At 40.1% G+C, this 19,280-nt stretch overlaps 1 protein-coding gene across 1 annotated transcript in view; it reads right to left on the reverse strand.

Annotated features, from left to right (window-relative positions):
* Positions 1 to 5,135: 5,135 nt before the first annotated feature.
* The window catches only part of LOC121927910 (cytochrome P450 7B1), a 127,193-nt gene continuing 113,048 nt past the window's right edge, over positions 5,136 to 19,280 (reverse strand). The window contains exons 5-6 of the mRNA XM_042461949.1: positions 13,493 to 13,671; positions 5,136 to 6,740 (exon numbers count right to left, since the gene is read on the reverse strand). Coding sequence (XP_042317883.1) covers positions 6,453 to 6,740; positions 13,493 to 13,671 — 467 coding nt within the window. The 3' untranslated portion in view covers positions 5,136 to 6,452. The remainder of the gene's footprint in view (positions 6,741 to 13,492; positions 13,672 to 19,280) is intronic.

Genomic DNA, 19,280 nt, shown 5'->3' on the forward strand with positions numbered 1-19,280 from the left:
ATCATCATCATCATCATCATCATCATCATCATCATCATCATCATCCCACCTCTCCCTACGGAGAGGGAAAAAGTGTGCACACACATGTGGATGAGTTGTGAGCTATGATTTACACATTCTGCATTGTGATTATGTCCAATTCTTGAGGTCAGGACTTTGCTCTGACCTTCCCAGCCACATAACTTTTCAGGAAACAGAACAAACCCCTGACTCACAGTAAGGAAATAGCTTCATTAGAATAAGCTAAAAATCCCATAATAAAACAGACGTTTTTGAATTCTGCACATCTTAAACTACATTTTTAAGAAAATGGTGAGTGCTGACAGTCCAGAGAGTCAGTGTGGTGAAATGGTCTGAGTGATGGATTATGACACTAGAGACCAGGGTTTGAATCCCTGCTTTGCCATAGAAACTCATCGGGTGACCTTCACCAACTCTCTCAGCCACAGAGGAAGGCAAAGACAATATCCCTTTGGACAAATCTTGCCAAGAAAACTCCATGATAGGTTCACCTCAGGGCTGCCGTAAGTCAGAAATAGAAATGACTTGAAGGTATACAAGAACAAAGTGAAAGTCTACGCTACATCCTCCACTATAGGACTGAGTTGAACTGCAGGTGCCATGGCTAAAACATGTTTTCCAGCTAAATCTTTGGTGTCCCATGTTTGTCCCTGCCCCATCCTAATTTTTGCTATCTAGCTTAATGAACAGTTCTACAGAATTTAGGCCCGTTACAGACGGGCCTTTAAGTACGGAGTCAGTCCGTACAAAATGGCGGCGCCCCATCTACATGGGGGCCGCCATGACGACATCACGACTGCGCCGCCTCTATACAGGCCTCCTTCCTGGTTTGCGGTGCTGGGCGCAGCCTTCAGACGGCTGCGCCCAGCAACGCAAGGGAGAAAGGGGCCTCCTCCTCCCCGCCGCCGTGGGGTGTCCTTGGGGCTTGAAGCCCCAAGGACACCCCTTTCCAGGCTGTGGGGAAGCAGCCTTTTGCCGCTTCCCTGCAGCCTGGAAAGCGGCAGATCGGGGCCTCGGAGGCTACCAGTCTGGCAGCTGAGGCCCCGATACCCCGGGGAAAGGGGCAGGTACAGGCCGCCACTTTTCGGCAGTCTGTAACGCATCTTTGAAACTTTTGCACTATTGTGGAACTTTTGCTGGTCCTAAAAAGACATTGCCCTGTTGTAGAATATGGAATTTTGTTTCTTAATGGAACAACATGGTCACCATCATTTCATTTCTTTTAAAAGAAAGTAAAGAATCTTAGCATTTATGAGAACTGTATTTAGCAGATGAAGAACTGAAGTGACACCAATTGTTGTTGTTTTAAACAAGATTCAGTCATAAACTTTGCAGCAAATCCTATTTTAAGACCCAACAACTCTATTCTGCAGGGTGGGGGCTCAGTCTAGCACTTCCCAGTATGTTTCTATTTGCAAGGAAAAAGAATTTGAATGGCAGCTGGGCAACTAGCAGCCAATTGTGCTCTTCCACAGATTTCATTTGCACATTTACAAATGCTCTGCTATTGGCTCCAACAGAGACAGTTCAGTTACAGTTTTGTGATTAATCAGATGTATGCTTTGCTTTTATATTTGACAGAATGCCATTGCATCCTATCATGTTATATTTCAGCACATGATATTTATAATGCAGAAATCCCAAAAGCACAGTGTGAATCAAAACACAGGTCATGTTTAAAACAAATACCTGTTTTTCATCTTTCACAGTTGCTACCCAAAGGGTGCCAAAGAAAGATTGTTACAACTATAGCAGCAGACATTTGACAGTGTACAATTTTGCAAGAATGTCTGTAATTCAACACTGTAATGACATCACACTTTTGTTCCTGAAAACAGAATGTAAAACTTTAGCTGAATTGTGAGCTATGACTTACAGGATAGCATCCTCAAAGACATTTGTTTGTCTGTATCAGTATACAAAAGATTCTTGTAGCACCTTTGAGACTAGCTGAAAGAAGTTTATAGCATAAACTTTCATTGTATCTGATGAAGTGGATGCACTACAGAGAAAATGCTGTTTGACACTGCTTTAAGCTGACATAGCTCAATGCCACAGAATTCTGGTATCTGTAGTTTTGTGAGATATTTAGCCTTCTCTGTCAAAGAACTCTGTGCCTCACCAACTACAAATCCTAAAATCTGATAGCATTGACCTATGGCAGTTAAAGTGGTGTCAAACTGCACAGTTTCTGCAGTGAGGACGCAGGCAAAGGTGCATTACAGACCATCCAAAACGGGCAGTCTTGTGCCGCTGCCAGTTGCTGTGTCCGGGAACTGCAGCAGCCAAACTGCGTGGTTCCCGGGTGCAGCAACAAAGAAGCGCCAAAATGATGCTTCTTCCTGCGCCCTGGAAGAGGTGCCGCAAGGCACGTGGCACACACTTGTGGCGCCACTTCCGGTGTGCGACGTCCGGACGCTGTGTGTCTGTGACGTCAAAATGGTGGCGCCCATCTGTATGTGGTGCTGTCATTTTTACGTAGTCGTTACGCATGAGGGGCAAGGCGCATCAGGAAGCACCACCCCTCGTGTGTAACAACGGCGCCCCATAGGGCCCGTCCGGAACGCGCCTAAGTCTAAGAAGGTGCATGCTACAAAGGTATTTCTCACACTCTTGATCCCTTACAAGATCCCATTCTAGGCTAGTATCCTCTCAGTGACACATGCAGATGTATGTGGACAATGTGCATTGCTCATATTCAGCTGACAAAGGCATAAGTGGAATTCTGTATGTGGAACTGTTGTGCATGAAGTATCATGCTCAAGTTCCTAGAGTAGCATGTGAAAGCACATTTGTGCCTTGCAACTGCACAATGGGATATCAGCCATTTATCCATATTAGTTGTTTTTACACTGCTATTCAGTATAAGGGTTACATAATGAAACCATAATGTCACTCCTCTGTGCAGATATTATAGTATACTGAAGTAATGTAGGATCTGATCTACTATGTGCAATAGCTGCAATATCCACAAACTGCCAAAACTATCAGAATCTACCAGGAACATGAAAGGGATTGGATATGAAATACGCACAATCCCAGCTATGTTGGCATCTGAGGAAGTAGCCTCAAGTATACAAACGCTCATGCTACCAACTTCTTTCAGTTAATCACAACAGTACTACAAGATCCCTCAAGTATTTGGGAGACAGATAAATGGCTGGAATTGATGATCTCTTGGATAGATTTTCTGTTGCTTTTAATATGCCTGCATTTAGAAGCATATTGTGTTTTTCAGCCTACTTTCCAGCTCTGGTAAAGTATCTTTGTCGTTTTTAGTCTAATAAATCAACTGTGGTATAAAATGAAATATAGATGAACTGCCAATGCAATCCCATGCATGTCAACTAAATTCAGTGTGATTTGCCTCTTGGTAAGAGCAGTCAGCAGCAGCAAGTAACTAGTGGTCCTTCTACTGTAACTGGACTGCAACTCCCATCAGCACTAGCCAGCACAGAGAAGGGCAAGGTATGCTGGAAACTGCAGTCCAATAACATTTGGAAGACCACAGGGTACCTATACCCAATTGAATTAGGATAGAGTAAACAGAGTGCAGTCCTGGGATAGCATGGGACCCCAAAGGTATTTTTGTGGTTTCCACCTTTCAAAACTCACGAGAATAACTTTTATTTTGGCTTCCCAAGGTGAACCACTCCTTCTATCTGCAGGATTGGCAATTCACCTTTTAAACAGGTAATGGTGGTGGTGAGGGCAGGCTGCACTATTTAAGATTTTAAAGTATGTGTTTGTCAAAACCAAAAGCGTATTTCAATTCACTTCCGGTTTTATTTGTTGGCATGTTTAGAAGTCCACACAGCCCCTGGAGAGTCCTGGAGGGTGGCAGAAAACTTTTCCTTTCCTAGATCCATTATACCATTTCTCAATTAGGATTACTTGATCTGAACAGTTTTGTCCATCTTATGGCTATAAGAGCACATTTCAAATGTAATACATAAATTGCTCACTGAGAGATAGAGATCTGAAGGGAAGCCTGCTCTTTCCCCATGCAATAATTTCAATCTTTCATATAACACCAATATCGAAGTCACTCCACTGGCTGCCTATCAGTTTCTGGGCACAGTTCAAGATGTTGGCTATCACCTTTAAAGCCCTACATGGCTCGGGCTCAACCTATCTAAGAGATCACCTCCTTCCATATAATCCGCCCCGTACACTCAGGTCCTCTGGGAAGAATTTACTACAGCCCTTAAAGACCAGATTGATGTGACCTCCCAGGGGACATTTTCTTCAGCCGCTCCCAATTTATGAAATGGCCTGCCGGACAAGATCCGTCAAATTACCAATCTAGAGAGCTTCAAAAAAGCCATTAAGATGGATCTCTTCCAGCAGGCCTTCCTGGAATAAAATATTTGGCCACGAATAATACTTCCCTATTTATCGAACTCTGCCCATGGTTATGGTTATTGTTTGGATTTTAAAATGTTAGTTTTAGTTTTATCATTCATTATAATGATGATGATAGTTTTATACTGTTCAGTCTTGTTATAAGGGGGGTACTATGTATATAGGGATATATTTTAGCCTGTTGTATGCCGCTTTGATTGATTGGCAAAAAGTGGGATAAAAATAAAAAAATATTATTTTATTATTATCTCCTGTTTGCAGGAAATTGACATATCCATATAACCATGAATGTCTGATTCATTCTTTATAATTCTTCCTACGAGTGCACAACCAAAATATTCAAGTTTGCTTATTTGACTATCATAACCATCACTATCATCATTATGACCGAGAACCATTCGTTAGTCAAACAAAAAAGATCAATTTATGTTGGAGAGTCTCAGGGAATGTGTAGCTTCGTGGCATATTATGCATGAATACGTTCCTACCAGCCGGACCTCAGTAATGCCTTCTATGTAAGGCTATATTTATGTAGAATCATCACTGCTGTGAAGCATAAAATGCCTTCACACTACTTCACCATGTCAATGACTATAGTAATTTCCAAGTTACCGTACTTGGTATGTGTGTGGGGTGGGGTGGGGGTGGTAGCGTAAGTGTGCTGTTCAAAGAAAAATGAGTTTCCTGTGCATATGTATCCTGAATTAAATCTATTTGTGCTCAATAATGATAACTTCTTAACAACTGTATTTAGGAATTCAGCATTTATTTATTAATTAAATTTACACCACATCTTTCAGCCAATAAATGGCATTCAAGGCAGAACACATGACTAAAAATCAAATAAAGACTATTATAACACAAAGTACTAATTAAAAACATAATTACAAACATATCAGTAAAAATCCCCCATAAGCAAAATCTCAGGTCAGATGTTCAAAATCCTGTATGAATAAAAAGATCTTTGCCAGTTTTAGTGTTACTTCCAGCAGGCCAGAAACTTTATTGATAGGTCAGTGCATGGGATGGACATAATTGTCAGTTTGATTTTTCTCTGGAGTTCAGTAAAAAAAAAAGCTTCCAGTTCTTCCAGTTCTAAATATACAATTTACAAATTCTGCATGTCCCATTAGAAATATGTGATTTGCACATTCAAAAATGAATTGAAGTGAAATTCTCCCATTTGTAACAGCAAATGTAGCTATTCCTATTATGGAGAGGTCCCTGCTGCATCTGTCTGCTATTTTTGTTAAAAAAAATGACGGGTCTTTTTTTCCAGAATAAAGAGATGTGAAGACTAATATAGACCTAAACACGACTGACTATGCAGGGATTAAAACCTAGATTTTTAACAGTCCTAGGCCTGGATCAATGTATCCATTTTGCTTTGTTCCACACTCATTCAGAAGATTGTGAAAAATTTTATCATCCTAAATATGAAGAAATTTGTGAATGTTGGTAAATGCTAATCAGAAACAAACTGAAACGAACCCTGATCTCTAGCTAGTACTTGTGAAGCCTTGAATCTCAAATCTCTTGTTTTCATATATTCTAAGACTTCTTTTAAGATGTTGCACAAAAGGTGTACTGTATCATCAAAATATACTTTTTTAGTCCCAAGTAGAGATGCTTCCTTTGAATCAGTGGAACTTACATAAATATTGCCTTACCAAATATCCCATTAGTTCAGTGGATATACTTCAATTTGGACTAGCAATTGGATTTACAACAGCTGTCAGAATTATACAGCCTTCTGGATGTAACTGGACTGAAAGTCCCAGCAACCCTCTCCACCATTGCCAATGGTGAGTAATACTAGGAGTTGCAGTTCAACAGCATCTAGAGGGCCACATGATTCCCACCCATGATTAAGATTTGTGTTTATTGCTTTGTGCAAAAATATCCATGGCTCTTTGCAAATATCATCTGAAATACTTAGCAGCAATCAAAACATGGCGAATTTCATACCTAAATATACCAGAAAGATACGAAAACCATACAGAATTTAATAGCAAGAGCCAGAATGAATCAGAGTAGGATGTTCAGTTAACAATTGAATTTACATATTAAGGCTTCAGCTTGTAACGGAACATAACATCGGAATCAGGCAAGCATATTCCCAGGCCGATTCTACTCTTGTCTAGTCCAATTGATTTCTCTTCCAATAATTCCATATCAAAATAAGACAACAATAAAACCAAACACAGCTTAATTTCATTAACTGCAAAGAACCTGCCAGGGCACATGCTGGCTCCAGAGCCAAAAGGCATCAGAAAGTGTTTTAGTTTCTTCCCCTGTTTGTAGAAACCTGTCTTCTTCTTTCCATTTTCGACATAACGGTCAAATTTGTATTGCTGAAAGGGAAAATAATAAAAATTAATATAGTGATTCCAGAGATGGAAAAATGGATCTACGAAGTGATCAGCTAAGAGCTAAGCCAGGGATGGGGAAAATGGAGCACTCTAGAGCTGATAGGAGTTGCAGACTAAAAGCATAGTTGGTCACTTCTGATCTGAGGTCTGGAACAGACAGGCAGGAAAAAGCAGCTCAATCCTGCTTTTCCCAAAGCAAGTAGAAACCTTGCTGCCTGCAGAACCAACTCCCAAGGCAGATTGAATGTGCATGGCCTGACCACACAATGTGGCATCATACATGGACATCATCACACAAACACACCCTTGCTGACCCCCAAGTACCTCCCACATCCACCCAGATGCCATCCATTGGATGGGTGTCCCTTAGAATGGGCACACAGTTGCATGTGTGATGTTCCATCCATACAGGGCATCAAAGCACCGTTGTGTGAGTGATACACTGGCAAAGCACAATCACAGAGCCCCTTCTACATGCCCCTTCACCCCCCTGCACACCATGGCCCCATGTTGGATGGTCTGGTTTGTGTATGTTGTAATTATATTGTAGAGTTGTCACACTTTCATTTCTTTGCTTTGCCGCAGCCCTCCACTTGCATCAGGCCATTTATATAAGGGCACAAAAATGCACATTTTCTGTGCTAAGCCAGACTATCCCGGGTTCTGTTTGTTCCATTTTTTAGCCCTGGAGTGTAGCTTTGATTTGGAAGTGTGCATCATTTAACCTCCCCCAACCTTTTGAAATGAGGACAGATACATGAGAAAGCATATCTAGAGGATGATGAGATTTCATATCTTGTGAAGATAACTGCTCTAGTGTTTTATTAACTTAGGTCCAAAACACACTGCAGAAATTATTCAGTTTGAGACTGCTTTAATTGTGCTGGCTCAATGCTAGGGAATTCTGGGAAATAATTCACTTTGAGACCACTTTAATTGTGCTTGCTCAATGCTAGGGAATTCCGGGAACTGTAGTTATATGAGACATTTAAACCTTCTTTGTCAGAGAGTTCTGGTGTCATAATAAACTACAATTCCCAAGATTTCCTAGCAGTGAGCCAGGACAGTTAAAGCAGTCTCAAACTGGATTATTTCTGCGGTGTGTTTTGGACTTTAGACAGGGGTGGGCAAAATGCAGTTTGAAGGCCACACGTGGCCTCTAGGACTGTTTCTATGACTCCTCAAGTGTCTAGTATTTACCCACTCTCCAGACCTTTTGGTCCCAAATGCCCTCTAAGAAATATGAGGACATTTTCATTATACTTTTGCCCCTCAGGCTATTGCAGGGCCAGGAAAGAACAGAATATGATCAGAAAATGACTCCCAGACACTTTATGTTGTGAAAAACAGAGATAGGACACCAGATGAATAATATTATATTAGAATTACAGACTCCTATGGAAGGGACTCCAATGGCCAGGCCCAAGACCCTGAATATAAAAGCGGTGGGATCTTCCAGCTTCTTAGACTTTTTGCAGTGACCATGTTAAAATAAGTGGATGGGTGCAGAAGCTGTCTTAACAAAGAAACAAAGAAAAATGCTCAATTTGAGATACCTCTCTGATTATAATTTAAAACAGCTGTCACAGACTGGAAATCATCTAGATCAGTGGTTCCCAACCTTTGGTCCTCCAGCTGTTTTGGATTTCAGCACCCAGAAGCCCCTGATAGCTTGGCCAATAGTCTTCCATCCATGAAGGTTTGGTTCAGGGACCCCCAGTGGATGGGACAAAATGCAGATGCATAAGCCCTGTATTATTCAATTGTGATGATGTGTGTGTCGATGTGTTAGTGTGTCCATGTGTATGCACCGCCATTGAATAATATGAGGTCTGGCAATCCATGGATGGCCAAATTTGTAGATTGCCAAGCCCACTGTACTAGAAATCCCATCATCACAAGTAGCACAGCCATGGTGGTGGGAGGATCTCTACGCTGGATTCAGATCCAGTTATTTGAAGGACCCTATTCTCTTGTATGGACCAGTCTCTGTTTTGAGATCTTTTGGGGAGGCCCTTCTCTCTATCTCACCACTCCACAAAGTCCATTTGGTAGGGACATGGGAGAGGATCTTCTCAGTGGCTGCTCTCTGGTCTGCACCTCCCTTCTGAGAGGGGCTAAACTGGAATCCTCCAAATCACTTTTCCATAATCAGGTAAAAACCTTTCTCCTCCCATCCCCCAGCAGACTTCTGAGAGTTTATTTTTTGGGGAGAAACAGCTATTATATAATGTGCTGGAGTTTTATTTGTTGTTATTCTTTAATGTTTTATGTTTTTAACTAGTTTTAATTTTATGATAGTTTAATTTCTTTTAAACTTTTTAATGATGAAATGAGTTTTAGCTGCTGTAAACTGCCTTTAATTCAATGCTGACAAAAGGACAGGATATAAAGAAATAGCATCATCATCACCATTCCACCTGGTGGGGACCAGGTTAGGAAAGGTGGTAATTCCCAAAAAGTGGTAATTCCCAAACTTTGGTCCTCCAGATGTTTTGGAATTCAGCTCGCAGAAGCTTCAACAATCTTGGCTAATGGTTTGGGATTTTGGGAGCTGAAGTCCAAAATACTTGGAAGGAAATCACTGCTGTAAAGTCTTCAAATGCAGCGTCTCATGTCTAACCTGCATGTCTTCTGTTTTCAGGGTTGCTACTGAAAACAAGTTACCACCTCATCATCCAGAAAGCTCATGTTCTGAAAATGTACCTTGAGGATAATGAACGCACTTGTTTCTGATTATGTTGGATTGACTATGCAAAAATTCAAATCAATATTAGCATACATAAATGACAATGACAAATTTCATAAGACTGGTGTTTAACATGGGGGAAGTTTTAAAATATCTGTGTTTATTTTTTTAATGTAAACCATGCACAAGTGTCAAGAAATTATGGCAGCTGAGGAAATTTTATGGAAGATGCTTGTTTTTCTCTTAAGTACTCCATGCACCAACAAAAGAATGAGAGGTTTCTCTGCTATGGCACCCAACCATGGCACATGCTCCTCAGTGAGTGACTGCCATTAACACCACAACTGCTTCAATACTACATCACACCTTTTTGTCTACCAAGGAGTTGTAATTGGTTGATCTGCTCTATATTTGTCTCTCATTTGTTTTTGTTTATACGAGGTTTTACAATATTTCCATTATACATGTGTACTCCCTAGTACATGTACACTCTCTGGTACTGATATAAAGGACTGTATAAAGAAGGTAAATAAAAGAAATACATTAAAAACATATACTAGAGTCAGTGCAGTGCAGTGATTTAAGTGTTGCACCAGGACTCCGAAAAACAGGGTTTGGCCCCTGCTCCCCACTTGGCCATGGAAACCCATTGGGTGACCTTGGGCAAGTCACACTCTATCACTCTCAGAGGAAGCCAAAGGCAACCCCCCTCTGTCAAGACAACTCTGTGATAGGTTCAACTTAGGGTCACCATAAGTCAGAAATGACCTGAAGGCACACAAGAACAACAACAACAACACATAAGAACTGTTTCTTGTACAAATAAATATATTTTGCACAGAAGTCCAGTATTTATATGCCACAGATAGCAAGGTTCCAGATCATGCCATAAAAGGGGGTCGAAGTGTGGATATCCATGGATCAGAACTTGGGGGAAAAACTTTGGTGCTACAAGTGGCTGATAGTTGTGGACCTAACTTTTGCCTTGAATATGTAATTCTTTGGAGTTAAAAAACTAAGGCTCACTGGCTCCTAATTTCAGAACTTGGTTCTTTATACTTCTAAAGGTCGTAGTGCCAAGATACCCCAAAAGACTGCATTTCTCCACATGGATCTATCCACTTAAAAACATATTTGGCTTCACCCTTCCCTCCCCAGCACTCTGTCTTCTGACGTCAGGCAAGTGGATAGTAAACACAGAGTCTTCTCTGTGGCACTATCCAAAGGGTAAAATATTTCATTTAGACATGTTCACCTGGTTCCATTCCTTCTTTTTTAGATACTATATGTCAGTCTTGTTCTCACAGGCTTTTACTGGTATTTAAGATCCAAGAAAGATTTCTTTTGGTAATTTTTAACTGTTATTTATATTTGCTGGCTTGCTTTCCACGTGTGTTTTTACTGTTTTGGGGAAGTGTTTATTGTGCTAATTGGTTGCTTTAAGCAGCCTTGGGCACTCACTTTGAGAGACAGTGCATAAATTCTGTAGATCACTCAAAGAAATGTATATTGCGGTAGTAATGTACTTTGCAGTCTGCAAGTCCAGAAATGGAAAGCTATGGTATGATAAGGACAAAAATTGTAGTGTACATGAGTCACTTTGCTATTTAACATGACTACAGATATTAGTGAAAATCCAGTTGTTGTCCCAATTATATTAGGTTTATTCAATCAATGAGAACTGATTTAGTGGGTCTATTCTAGTTGGGATTAAAAAGTGGTCTTAAAGAGTTTAGCAGCAGCTTCATTTAAATACTGCTTCATACTGAACTAAGCAGCCTGTAAGCGGTTTACAACTGTAAGCTAATTGCCCCAAACAAGCTGGGTTCTCATTTTAGCAACCTCGGAAGGATGCAAGCCTGAGTTGAGCTTGAGCCCTGGCTAGTATTGAACTCACAACCTTATGGTTTTGAGTGAGTGGTTGCAGTACAGGCATTTAACCACTATGCCACCAGGGCTTCTCCTTAAGTCAGTTACAGACACTATACTGTATGTATTTGCTATTGTTATCTAAATCACCACATGGTCCTTCAAATATTAATTCCAGTTCCCAGTCCTAGTCACCCATGGTAGTTCATCAGCATCTCAACTCCGACACAGTGTACATATGAAAAAGATAAAATTGTAACCATTAAAGCACCGTGTATTTTTAGTGGGGCCAAATGCAAATTTATAACATGTACCAACTGTAATATGTACCCACTAATGGTAACATATAACATCTCCAGCCAGAGATGTATGAATTGATATATATGTGGTCTGTGTTAAATATGTTGTTTTAAAACATGTTTTAAAAACATGAACATTTGCATTTATTTTTGTACACTAATGCCTTTAACAAACATTTTGTACCTAAATTTCCCTAATGTATGCATTTTTGTATTCATTACTGAGCTGAGAGTTCTACTCCAAAATTTAGAAGGGAAACATTTGATGGAAAATTGTATTTCAGTGCACATATTGGGCTGGGAAGTACAAATTCTGGTTTACTCAAAAAGACAGATTACACAAAACTGTTTTCCCAGCTCCTGTGCTGACACACATTAGGGAACATTCCATCCTATACCCATCTCAGCAAAATGTTAAGATAATCAACTGACTCCCTGGTCCTATTGCCATCTCTGTTAGTGGTGAGATACGCCCTCAAAGAGAGAAAGGGCTCCCCCCGTATCTTCCATTGTGACATTCCTAGAGCAGTTCGCCAACTTTATTACTTTGTAGGTTCCAGCAAAGGGTTTTAAAATTTCAGCTGGGAATTTTAAACAACTAACTGCCATGTTTATGCTTATATGCTTCATATTTATGTTGTTTTATTCTTAAAACTTGTACATTGTTTAGAAATATGCAGACATATGCCAGGACAGAAATGCAGTAAGTCATCCTGAGTGCAGGTAAACATAGGAAACAAGACTGTTTTATTTGTGGTATAATTTTCTAAAAATATACATCCAACAAATTTCCTATTATAGTGGGTTGTAACCAGCATCAACCTGTGATATTTTGTATGCTTCCCCAATCTGTTATGGAGAGCTGGATAACTTTCTAGAACAATGGGATGACAGTAGAGTGACTAGGCATTAGAAACAGAGGGCAAATAGGCAAAACATTCCCTCTCTCTACTTCCATCAATGAACATAACTCTCAGTTCAACCCACTATATTCCCCTTTTTTGTGGAACAGACTGCAATTCAAAAACATCAGAAACAGAGGTGAGACTGGCAAAAAGTCCCCTAATGCATGTGCAGCACACAAAAAAGCACTGACAGTGATTTCTATGGCTGGTTTTTGCAAAACAAAAACAAAACAACCCCCCTCCAACCCCTGTTTTTTCCAGTGCTGACCCCTCAAGTCAGCAACAAAATACCTCAGTAAAAGTCTTAGAATGCAGCTGCATGCAGGTGATGAACGTCTGAAGCTGTATTAAAGCTGTGCTAGGCTGGATTAATTTCCAGTCTTTGATATTCATTAACTTTAGCTTCAGAAGGGGGGAAAATACAAGGAGATGACACAATTACCCTCAAAGCTTCACAAAGCAACAGCTTTACAATCTTGAGTTGCCATACTAATTGACCACGAAAGGGCCAATCTCTATAAAGAGAGGTGAAAAAGCATCCGGCTACAGAAGGCACTGCTATTATAGGGGCTTTAGAGAGTCAATGATGCTTTGGGGGCACTTAGCTAAATGGCCCACATTATTTGCTCTTTAAGTCACCTTCTATTATTCAGCCTTCTTTGGGCATCCAATGATCCACTTCCAAACAAAGCCCACATTTAGCCTCAAGTTTATGGTAGTCAACGCACAATTGTCAGTTCTTCTCAAAGGAGTAGCAGTCAGTCTGATCACCATATTTCTCTCTTTAGAGCCATGAATACTTTGGCCTGCAGGCACCTTGAAAAGATCTAAAAGTAGGAAAATTTGTTCCACAAGAAGGAACAGCAATGTCCTCCCTCCCCCTTAAGAAGAAAAGAAATCTATATATTACAAAAAGGCCTAGTTGCAAAAATATGCCTGAAGTAGTACATGTAATACCAGCTGAATGTTTACCTCGGGATCCTGGTAGACCTCGGGGTCCATGTGAAGAATCGGAGGATAAATAGCGATGTAGTCTCCCTTTCTCAAACTGACTTCCAGATTCCCTTCGAGCTTCAGAATAAAATCTTCCTTTGTGAGGCGGATGTTCATTGAAGATGAGCACATTCGTAAACTTTCATTTATGGCACTCTCTGAATTTAAATAAAGAAGGGGGGATAACAACCCCCAAAGCATTAAAATATGGAAGATGATTGCAAGTTGTAAGTTGTTACAGCTGCCAGGGATCTACAGGTTTACTAGAGCAGACTAGGAAAGGAAATGTGGAAGGAAAGGAGGGTAAAAATGGGTAATAAAACTTTCCCAGAGGGCTAGAAAAAGCTCTGTGATTCGGGACTTTTAAATATAACTCTTACTGATAGATCCAAATGAATTTTGTTAGGCTCGAGGCAGTGCTGTGGATTTTGAGCTGAAAACCATTATTTGGGCATCATGTTGAAAATGTCAACAATAAGAAGGGAGGTTGCTTTCATGCATTTACACACTTTGTAGGCTTGTGAGCAAACACCAGCCACAATAACAAAATCTCTGCTCAACCTGTTTCTCAAAAGCCCCATGTTACACTTCAACCATGCATTACAGAACTATCAGCTCAAATAACCATGCTATCAACTGTGGGTAACTATATAAGGTATTAAGGAAACATTGGCAGTATCATTGTCATGCTGAAATTTTGATTAAACGTAGGGGTTGCTGTGTTGGCCATTTGGTAAATTCAAACAAAATTTTGTACATGTAATTTTGATTGTTTGCTAAGAAGATTCAAATAATGTATGGTGGTTTGACAAGTCAAGGTGGGGAACTTACATATTTTGTAATATCTTGACAGAAATTCCAAACCTTTTCCAGAAACCCAGCATAAACTTGGAAGGTTTGAGAAGGGAAATGTCCTTGGTTTCCCAGTGGCCTTCACCTCTCTTGCTCCTAGTACGACAGATTTTATGGCTAATTTCCGGCAATTTATCCTGGCAGTTTGAGGAGGAATTCCTTTGGGAATAATATGCATAATTTGCATAAATCATTCTGATGGCATGCATACCAGCATGTAGCTCCTGTCTGGGCCTGCATCTCTCACTTTGTAATCAAAACTGACTATTTTTCCACCAGCGTGGCTGGGTGCTGTAATAGGCGGCATGATTCCTTCAAGTCATCAGTGTGAAAATTAGCCTAATTTTTGGGGGGGTGGAAACTCTCCCCCTCCCCCCAAAAAATCCCAGAGCTCTCTTCCCACAAAAGAACAACTAGATGGTTGATATTGTGTTTCTTGGAATATATATCAGCAACCCCACATGAGATTGGATGACCCACCCACCCCCCAGCCCCAAGGTTAGTTTACTAGAGAGAGGAGAGGAACCCCAGCGTGGACACATCTGAAAAATATAATAAAAAATGTTCTTTCACTAAAAATTAAATCTGTTGCAGAGCGCATCGTAAATAAAGTGGCCTTGGATGCTTTCTCGCCAGAGTTGTGTTTTTTTTTCCTTAAGCGTGCATTTGTCTAAAGAAATGAGGCTGCGGTCAGCTCTATGTGGCCAGGGCTGTGATTCAATGTGACGTACAGTGAGGCTGTGCATATTCTTTTGGACTGCCTTCGTTACTATAATCAGAGAGAGTCAAATCGGCTTGTTGGTGACGAAGCCAGAAAAGAACCCCGGTTCCAGAACATGGCCTCTACTGCAGATAGCCACAAGGCACCTGACACGATAGATTTCAATTGGCAGCGTTGTGGCTACAAAAAAAAAAACTTTACGTGGTTAAAAAGGCAAGGTCCAGAGAGTCCACTCCTAGGCTGTCTTCAGCCTTGGCAAAATGAAGCTGATAACACCCATTTTAGTCTGTTGTGTGGAAATGGTAGCTGACATATGCAATGCCACTGTACACTGAAGGCTGCGTGTGTTTTTGGGGGCGGGGGAAGTGTGGATGAAGAAAAAAATGCAACAACATTGAGCAAAATAATCAGGGAAGTGAGGTTGCTGAGATAGCAGGTTTATACAGAGCAGCACAAGCTACACAGTCACATCAGATTGGCTGATGGTTTCCCCGGAAAGCGTAGCAGTCTGTTGCCCACTGTGGTATTGCAAATGACAATCGGGCAAGCATATCTTATGCAGGAGTTAATCACAATAATGGAGCTCAAAAGTGTGGCTTAGTGGTCAGATCATAAATGACAAATCTGTTTTACCTTCCAGTACCAGTTATGTGGGGGAAGGCAAGCTTGGCTCTCGCTCTGAGCGATCATGCCGATAATCCTTAGATGACAAAAGTAATGAGTCACATTATGATCAACAAAGGCGGAGGGAGCTTGTGCGGGTCTGTGTGGCAGTCTACCATTAAAACAAACAACAACAACAACAAAAAGGGATGCCTTTCCCCCAACATCCATACGCTGCAATATCCCATCAGTCCCTGTTTGGAGGCTGGAATTCTAAGCTGAGAATGACAACTGGATGATAAAGCTGCCGCCTGTACTTGCTGTTGTCATACTTCAGTAGGCAGAAGCCAGTGCTCCTGTCTGACCAGCTGGGTAGCTTGGGAGGCCTTCCATTCTGCACCATGAGGTACAGTAAATTATCCAGCACGGTAGAGCAACATCTGTTTCTGTGCTAGTGCCGAACAAACAAGGCAATTTAAAGCATACCAAGGGATAACCAAGCAGCAAATGAACATGACCCTCATCTCTCCCCCCCACCACTTCCTGCACACATGAGATGTTGAAAATTCACTACAGAAAGAGGGATTGTCAGAAAAGTTGACATATTTTTTATGTTGAGAGGGAAGGGAGGGGGAGAGAGAGAAACCCACAGACTTCCCGTAGTATTGTTATTTTTAGAATCCCCCTGTTCCTCTTTTCTCTTATATAGCCAGCACTCGATTCACCAAGATCTTTTTTTAAAAGTTGAAGCCGTTTCAATATACTTATAAATATTCAGTCTTTAAACCTAATTTGCTATACTTAGTTCACATGCCTTCAAGCATTTGTCTTCCAATTTCCACTGAATAAATGCGTACTAATGAGAAATAGAGCAAGCTGCTGAGGCAAAGCTGGGCGACTTGAGTCTGGCCTGCCACCAGCTTGTGATAGGCAGGCAAATTGAGTTAAAATGAAAAGTCTTGTCAGCTGAAATACAACACGGTAGCCAAACAGCAAGCTGTCAATCATCCAGCCAAAACAAGGGACTGCAGGTAATAAAAGGTCATTGTGAATCATTAGTGCATTTGGCTTCCATAAGCAAGTTAATTTTAATTAAACATGATCTCGATCTGTAACTCTTTAATAAAAAAACTTACTGTGCATAATAGACTGTTAATTTGATAATAAGCATTTAGCAGGTAGTAGGACCCGATAAGCATTAAGAGTATATGAAAGAAAAATAGTTGACGGGTATGCAAGTATTTTGAAAAAGGTTTTGTTCCATCCAGGGTGATACGATTATATAAATAACATCTATGGTAAATTCACTTGTAATACTGTTAAGGTCTAAAGAATCTCAAGGATACTATAAGATACATTTATAAAAGAGTACATGTCCACTGCATCTTTCTGTCTGAGTTAAACCCCAACACTGAATAGTTTTTCCCCTCTAGCATTTAGTAATATCCTGGGGGAACAATAATTCACAACAGGAATGTATGTACCAGTTTAAATGTATTCAAATAAAACACGACCAAAAGCTAAATGAATGCTAAATGTATATCTATTTTACCCACTGGACTTCTGTGATATTCATAAAAACCAACAGAGCATGGTTGTGCTTCAGTTTCTGAACTAAGATTCCCTGTCAGCCTATTATACCCAATACAGTATGAATGCTGCTATGAATGCACAAATAATGTTTTTCCTTTATTTTCTGCAAATCACAAATTAACAGCTAGAAGTTGACTAGATTGTTATAGAGATTCCTTGTAAAAAGAGGAGGCTAAGAAATGGGTTTGGTTAGGATTGGTAGGTCCATCCATTTCACTTTCTCTTATATGCAGGGATACACACACACACACACACACACACACACACACACACACTTTTTCTTATTGAATTCACAGGGGAAAAAATCTATGAATTTTTGCAAATACTAATTAAAAAACCAAATTTTAAAAAATCTCAGTCAACTGCACTGGGCAATTTCCATAGACATACTATTCCCAATAAAGAGTTGATTTACCCGGCTTGAAACTGTTGGAGCACCTCAAATAGGGTTGAATAAACAAGGCTTCAAAACTTTTTGAGAGCTAAGCACTCAATACCCTGGGTCTAGATGGGTGACTATCAATTCTACAATCTTCTGAATTCAGTTTTTTAAAATCTCAAATTCTTTGTCAATTTTTGAACAGGAATCTGATAGTTTTGAAAATTCTAAATAAAAAAAATAAGCTGAACAATATTCTCAGTTATCCTTAGATCTGATGGACCAGGATGCCATATTCAGTTATTCAGGATAGGGTTAATTGGAAAGGGAGCAGTCTAAGCCCACCCATCTGCTCTTGCCTTCTTCATGTGGAGACTGATATTCTGACTGTGCTATGCATGGGAAGTCTAAAAAAATCTTGAAAAATAAGGGTTTCTGATGACTTACGGTGGCTGCATGTTACTGTCTGCTTCATACTATCCTAAAATATGAAAAAATGGCAGCTATTGGCATTTTTAAATACTCTTTCTCATTAAATATTGTTGAGAATATTGTTTATACCGCTGGAATAAATCTAAGAGCAGCTTCAAAAAAATCAACTAGAGAGATCTGTCTTCAAACCATAAAAGCAGGAAGAGTGCAATCTGATCACAACTCTAAGTGATGCACATTCAAGTGGGTGAGAAATTTTTATTGAAAATTTAACCAATTTCACACACTTCATCATAAACAAGATAGAAAGAACTTGAGGTTAGCAATTTGACAGACTCCTCCATCAAGGCAAAGGGCTTTGCCTCCTTAGCTCTTATAAATCCAGTTTGAATTTGTTTATGTTCAAACGTGTTGGTAGTGTACAATTAAGGATGCTAGCACTTTTTTCTGAGATGGAGTAGGGGGGAAGAGTTTGCAAGATTCTCTCTGGCATGAGGTGGGAAAGGACAATTGAAGCAGGATATTAAAATTATTCAATATACAATAGTATATAGTCTGACCTCTGTATCCATGGATTCCTTTTCCATGGATTCAACCATCCATCATTTGAATATGTGAATATATTACTGTATCTAAAAAGCAAGCCCTGAGTTTGCCATTTTATATAAGTGGCACCATTTTACTGTCCCATAGTATTTAATGGGACATGAGTATCCATGAATTTTGGTTTGCATGGAGGGTCCTGGAACCAAACCCAGCAGATACCAAGGGCCCACTTTAATCTATGATTTTTGTATACAGCCATGACATTTGCAGGGGTAAACGTTATGAATGTTTTGTAGATAAATTTATAATTTATATGTGTTCTTTTTATGTGCCTTCAAGTCTTCTGAACTGTACTGACCCTGTCGTAGGTGTTCTTGCAAGTCTATTTCTTTCCCCTAAGGCTGACAGTGTGATTTGCCCAAGGTCTACCAGTGAGTTTCCATAGCTGAGTGGGAAATCAAATCCTGACCTCTCAATTCAGCCTACCATACTAGCTCAGTATGTTTGTGTGTAGACAAATGTTAAGAATTACAATGTACTGTCATTTAAGAAAAAAAAAAGAATGACAGTAGACAGGCAGATCAGTGGTAATAGGTATTAAGTCAAACACATCTGGAGGCCAGGATGTTAATAAGGTCTTT

The sequence above is a fragment of the Sceloporus undulatus genome, chromosome 4 (assembly GCF_019175285.1).
Source record: "Sceloporus undulatus isolate JIND9_A2432 ecotype Alabama chromosome 4, SceUnd_v1.1, whole genome shotgun sequence".
NCBI classification, from domain to species: domain Eukaryota; kingdom Metazoa; phylum Chordata; class Lepidosauria; order Squamata; family Phrynosomatidae; genus Sceloporus; species Sceloporus undulatus.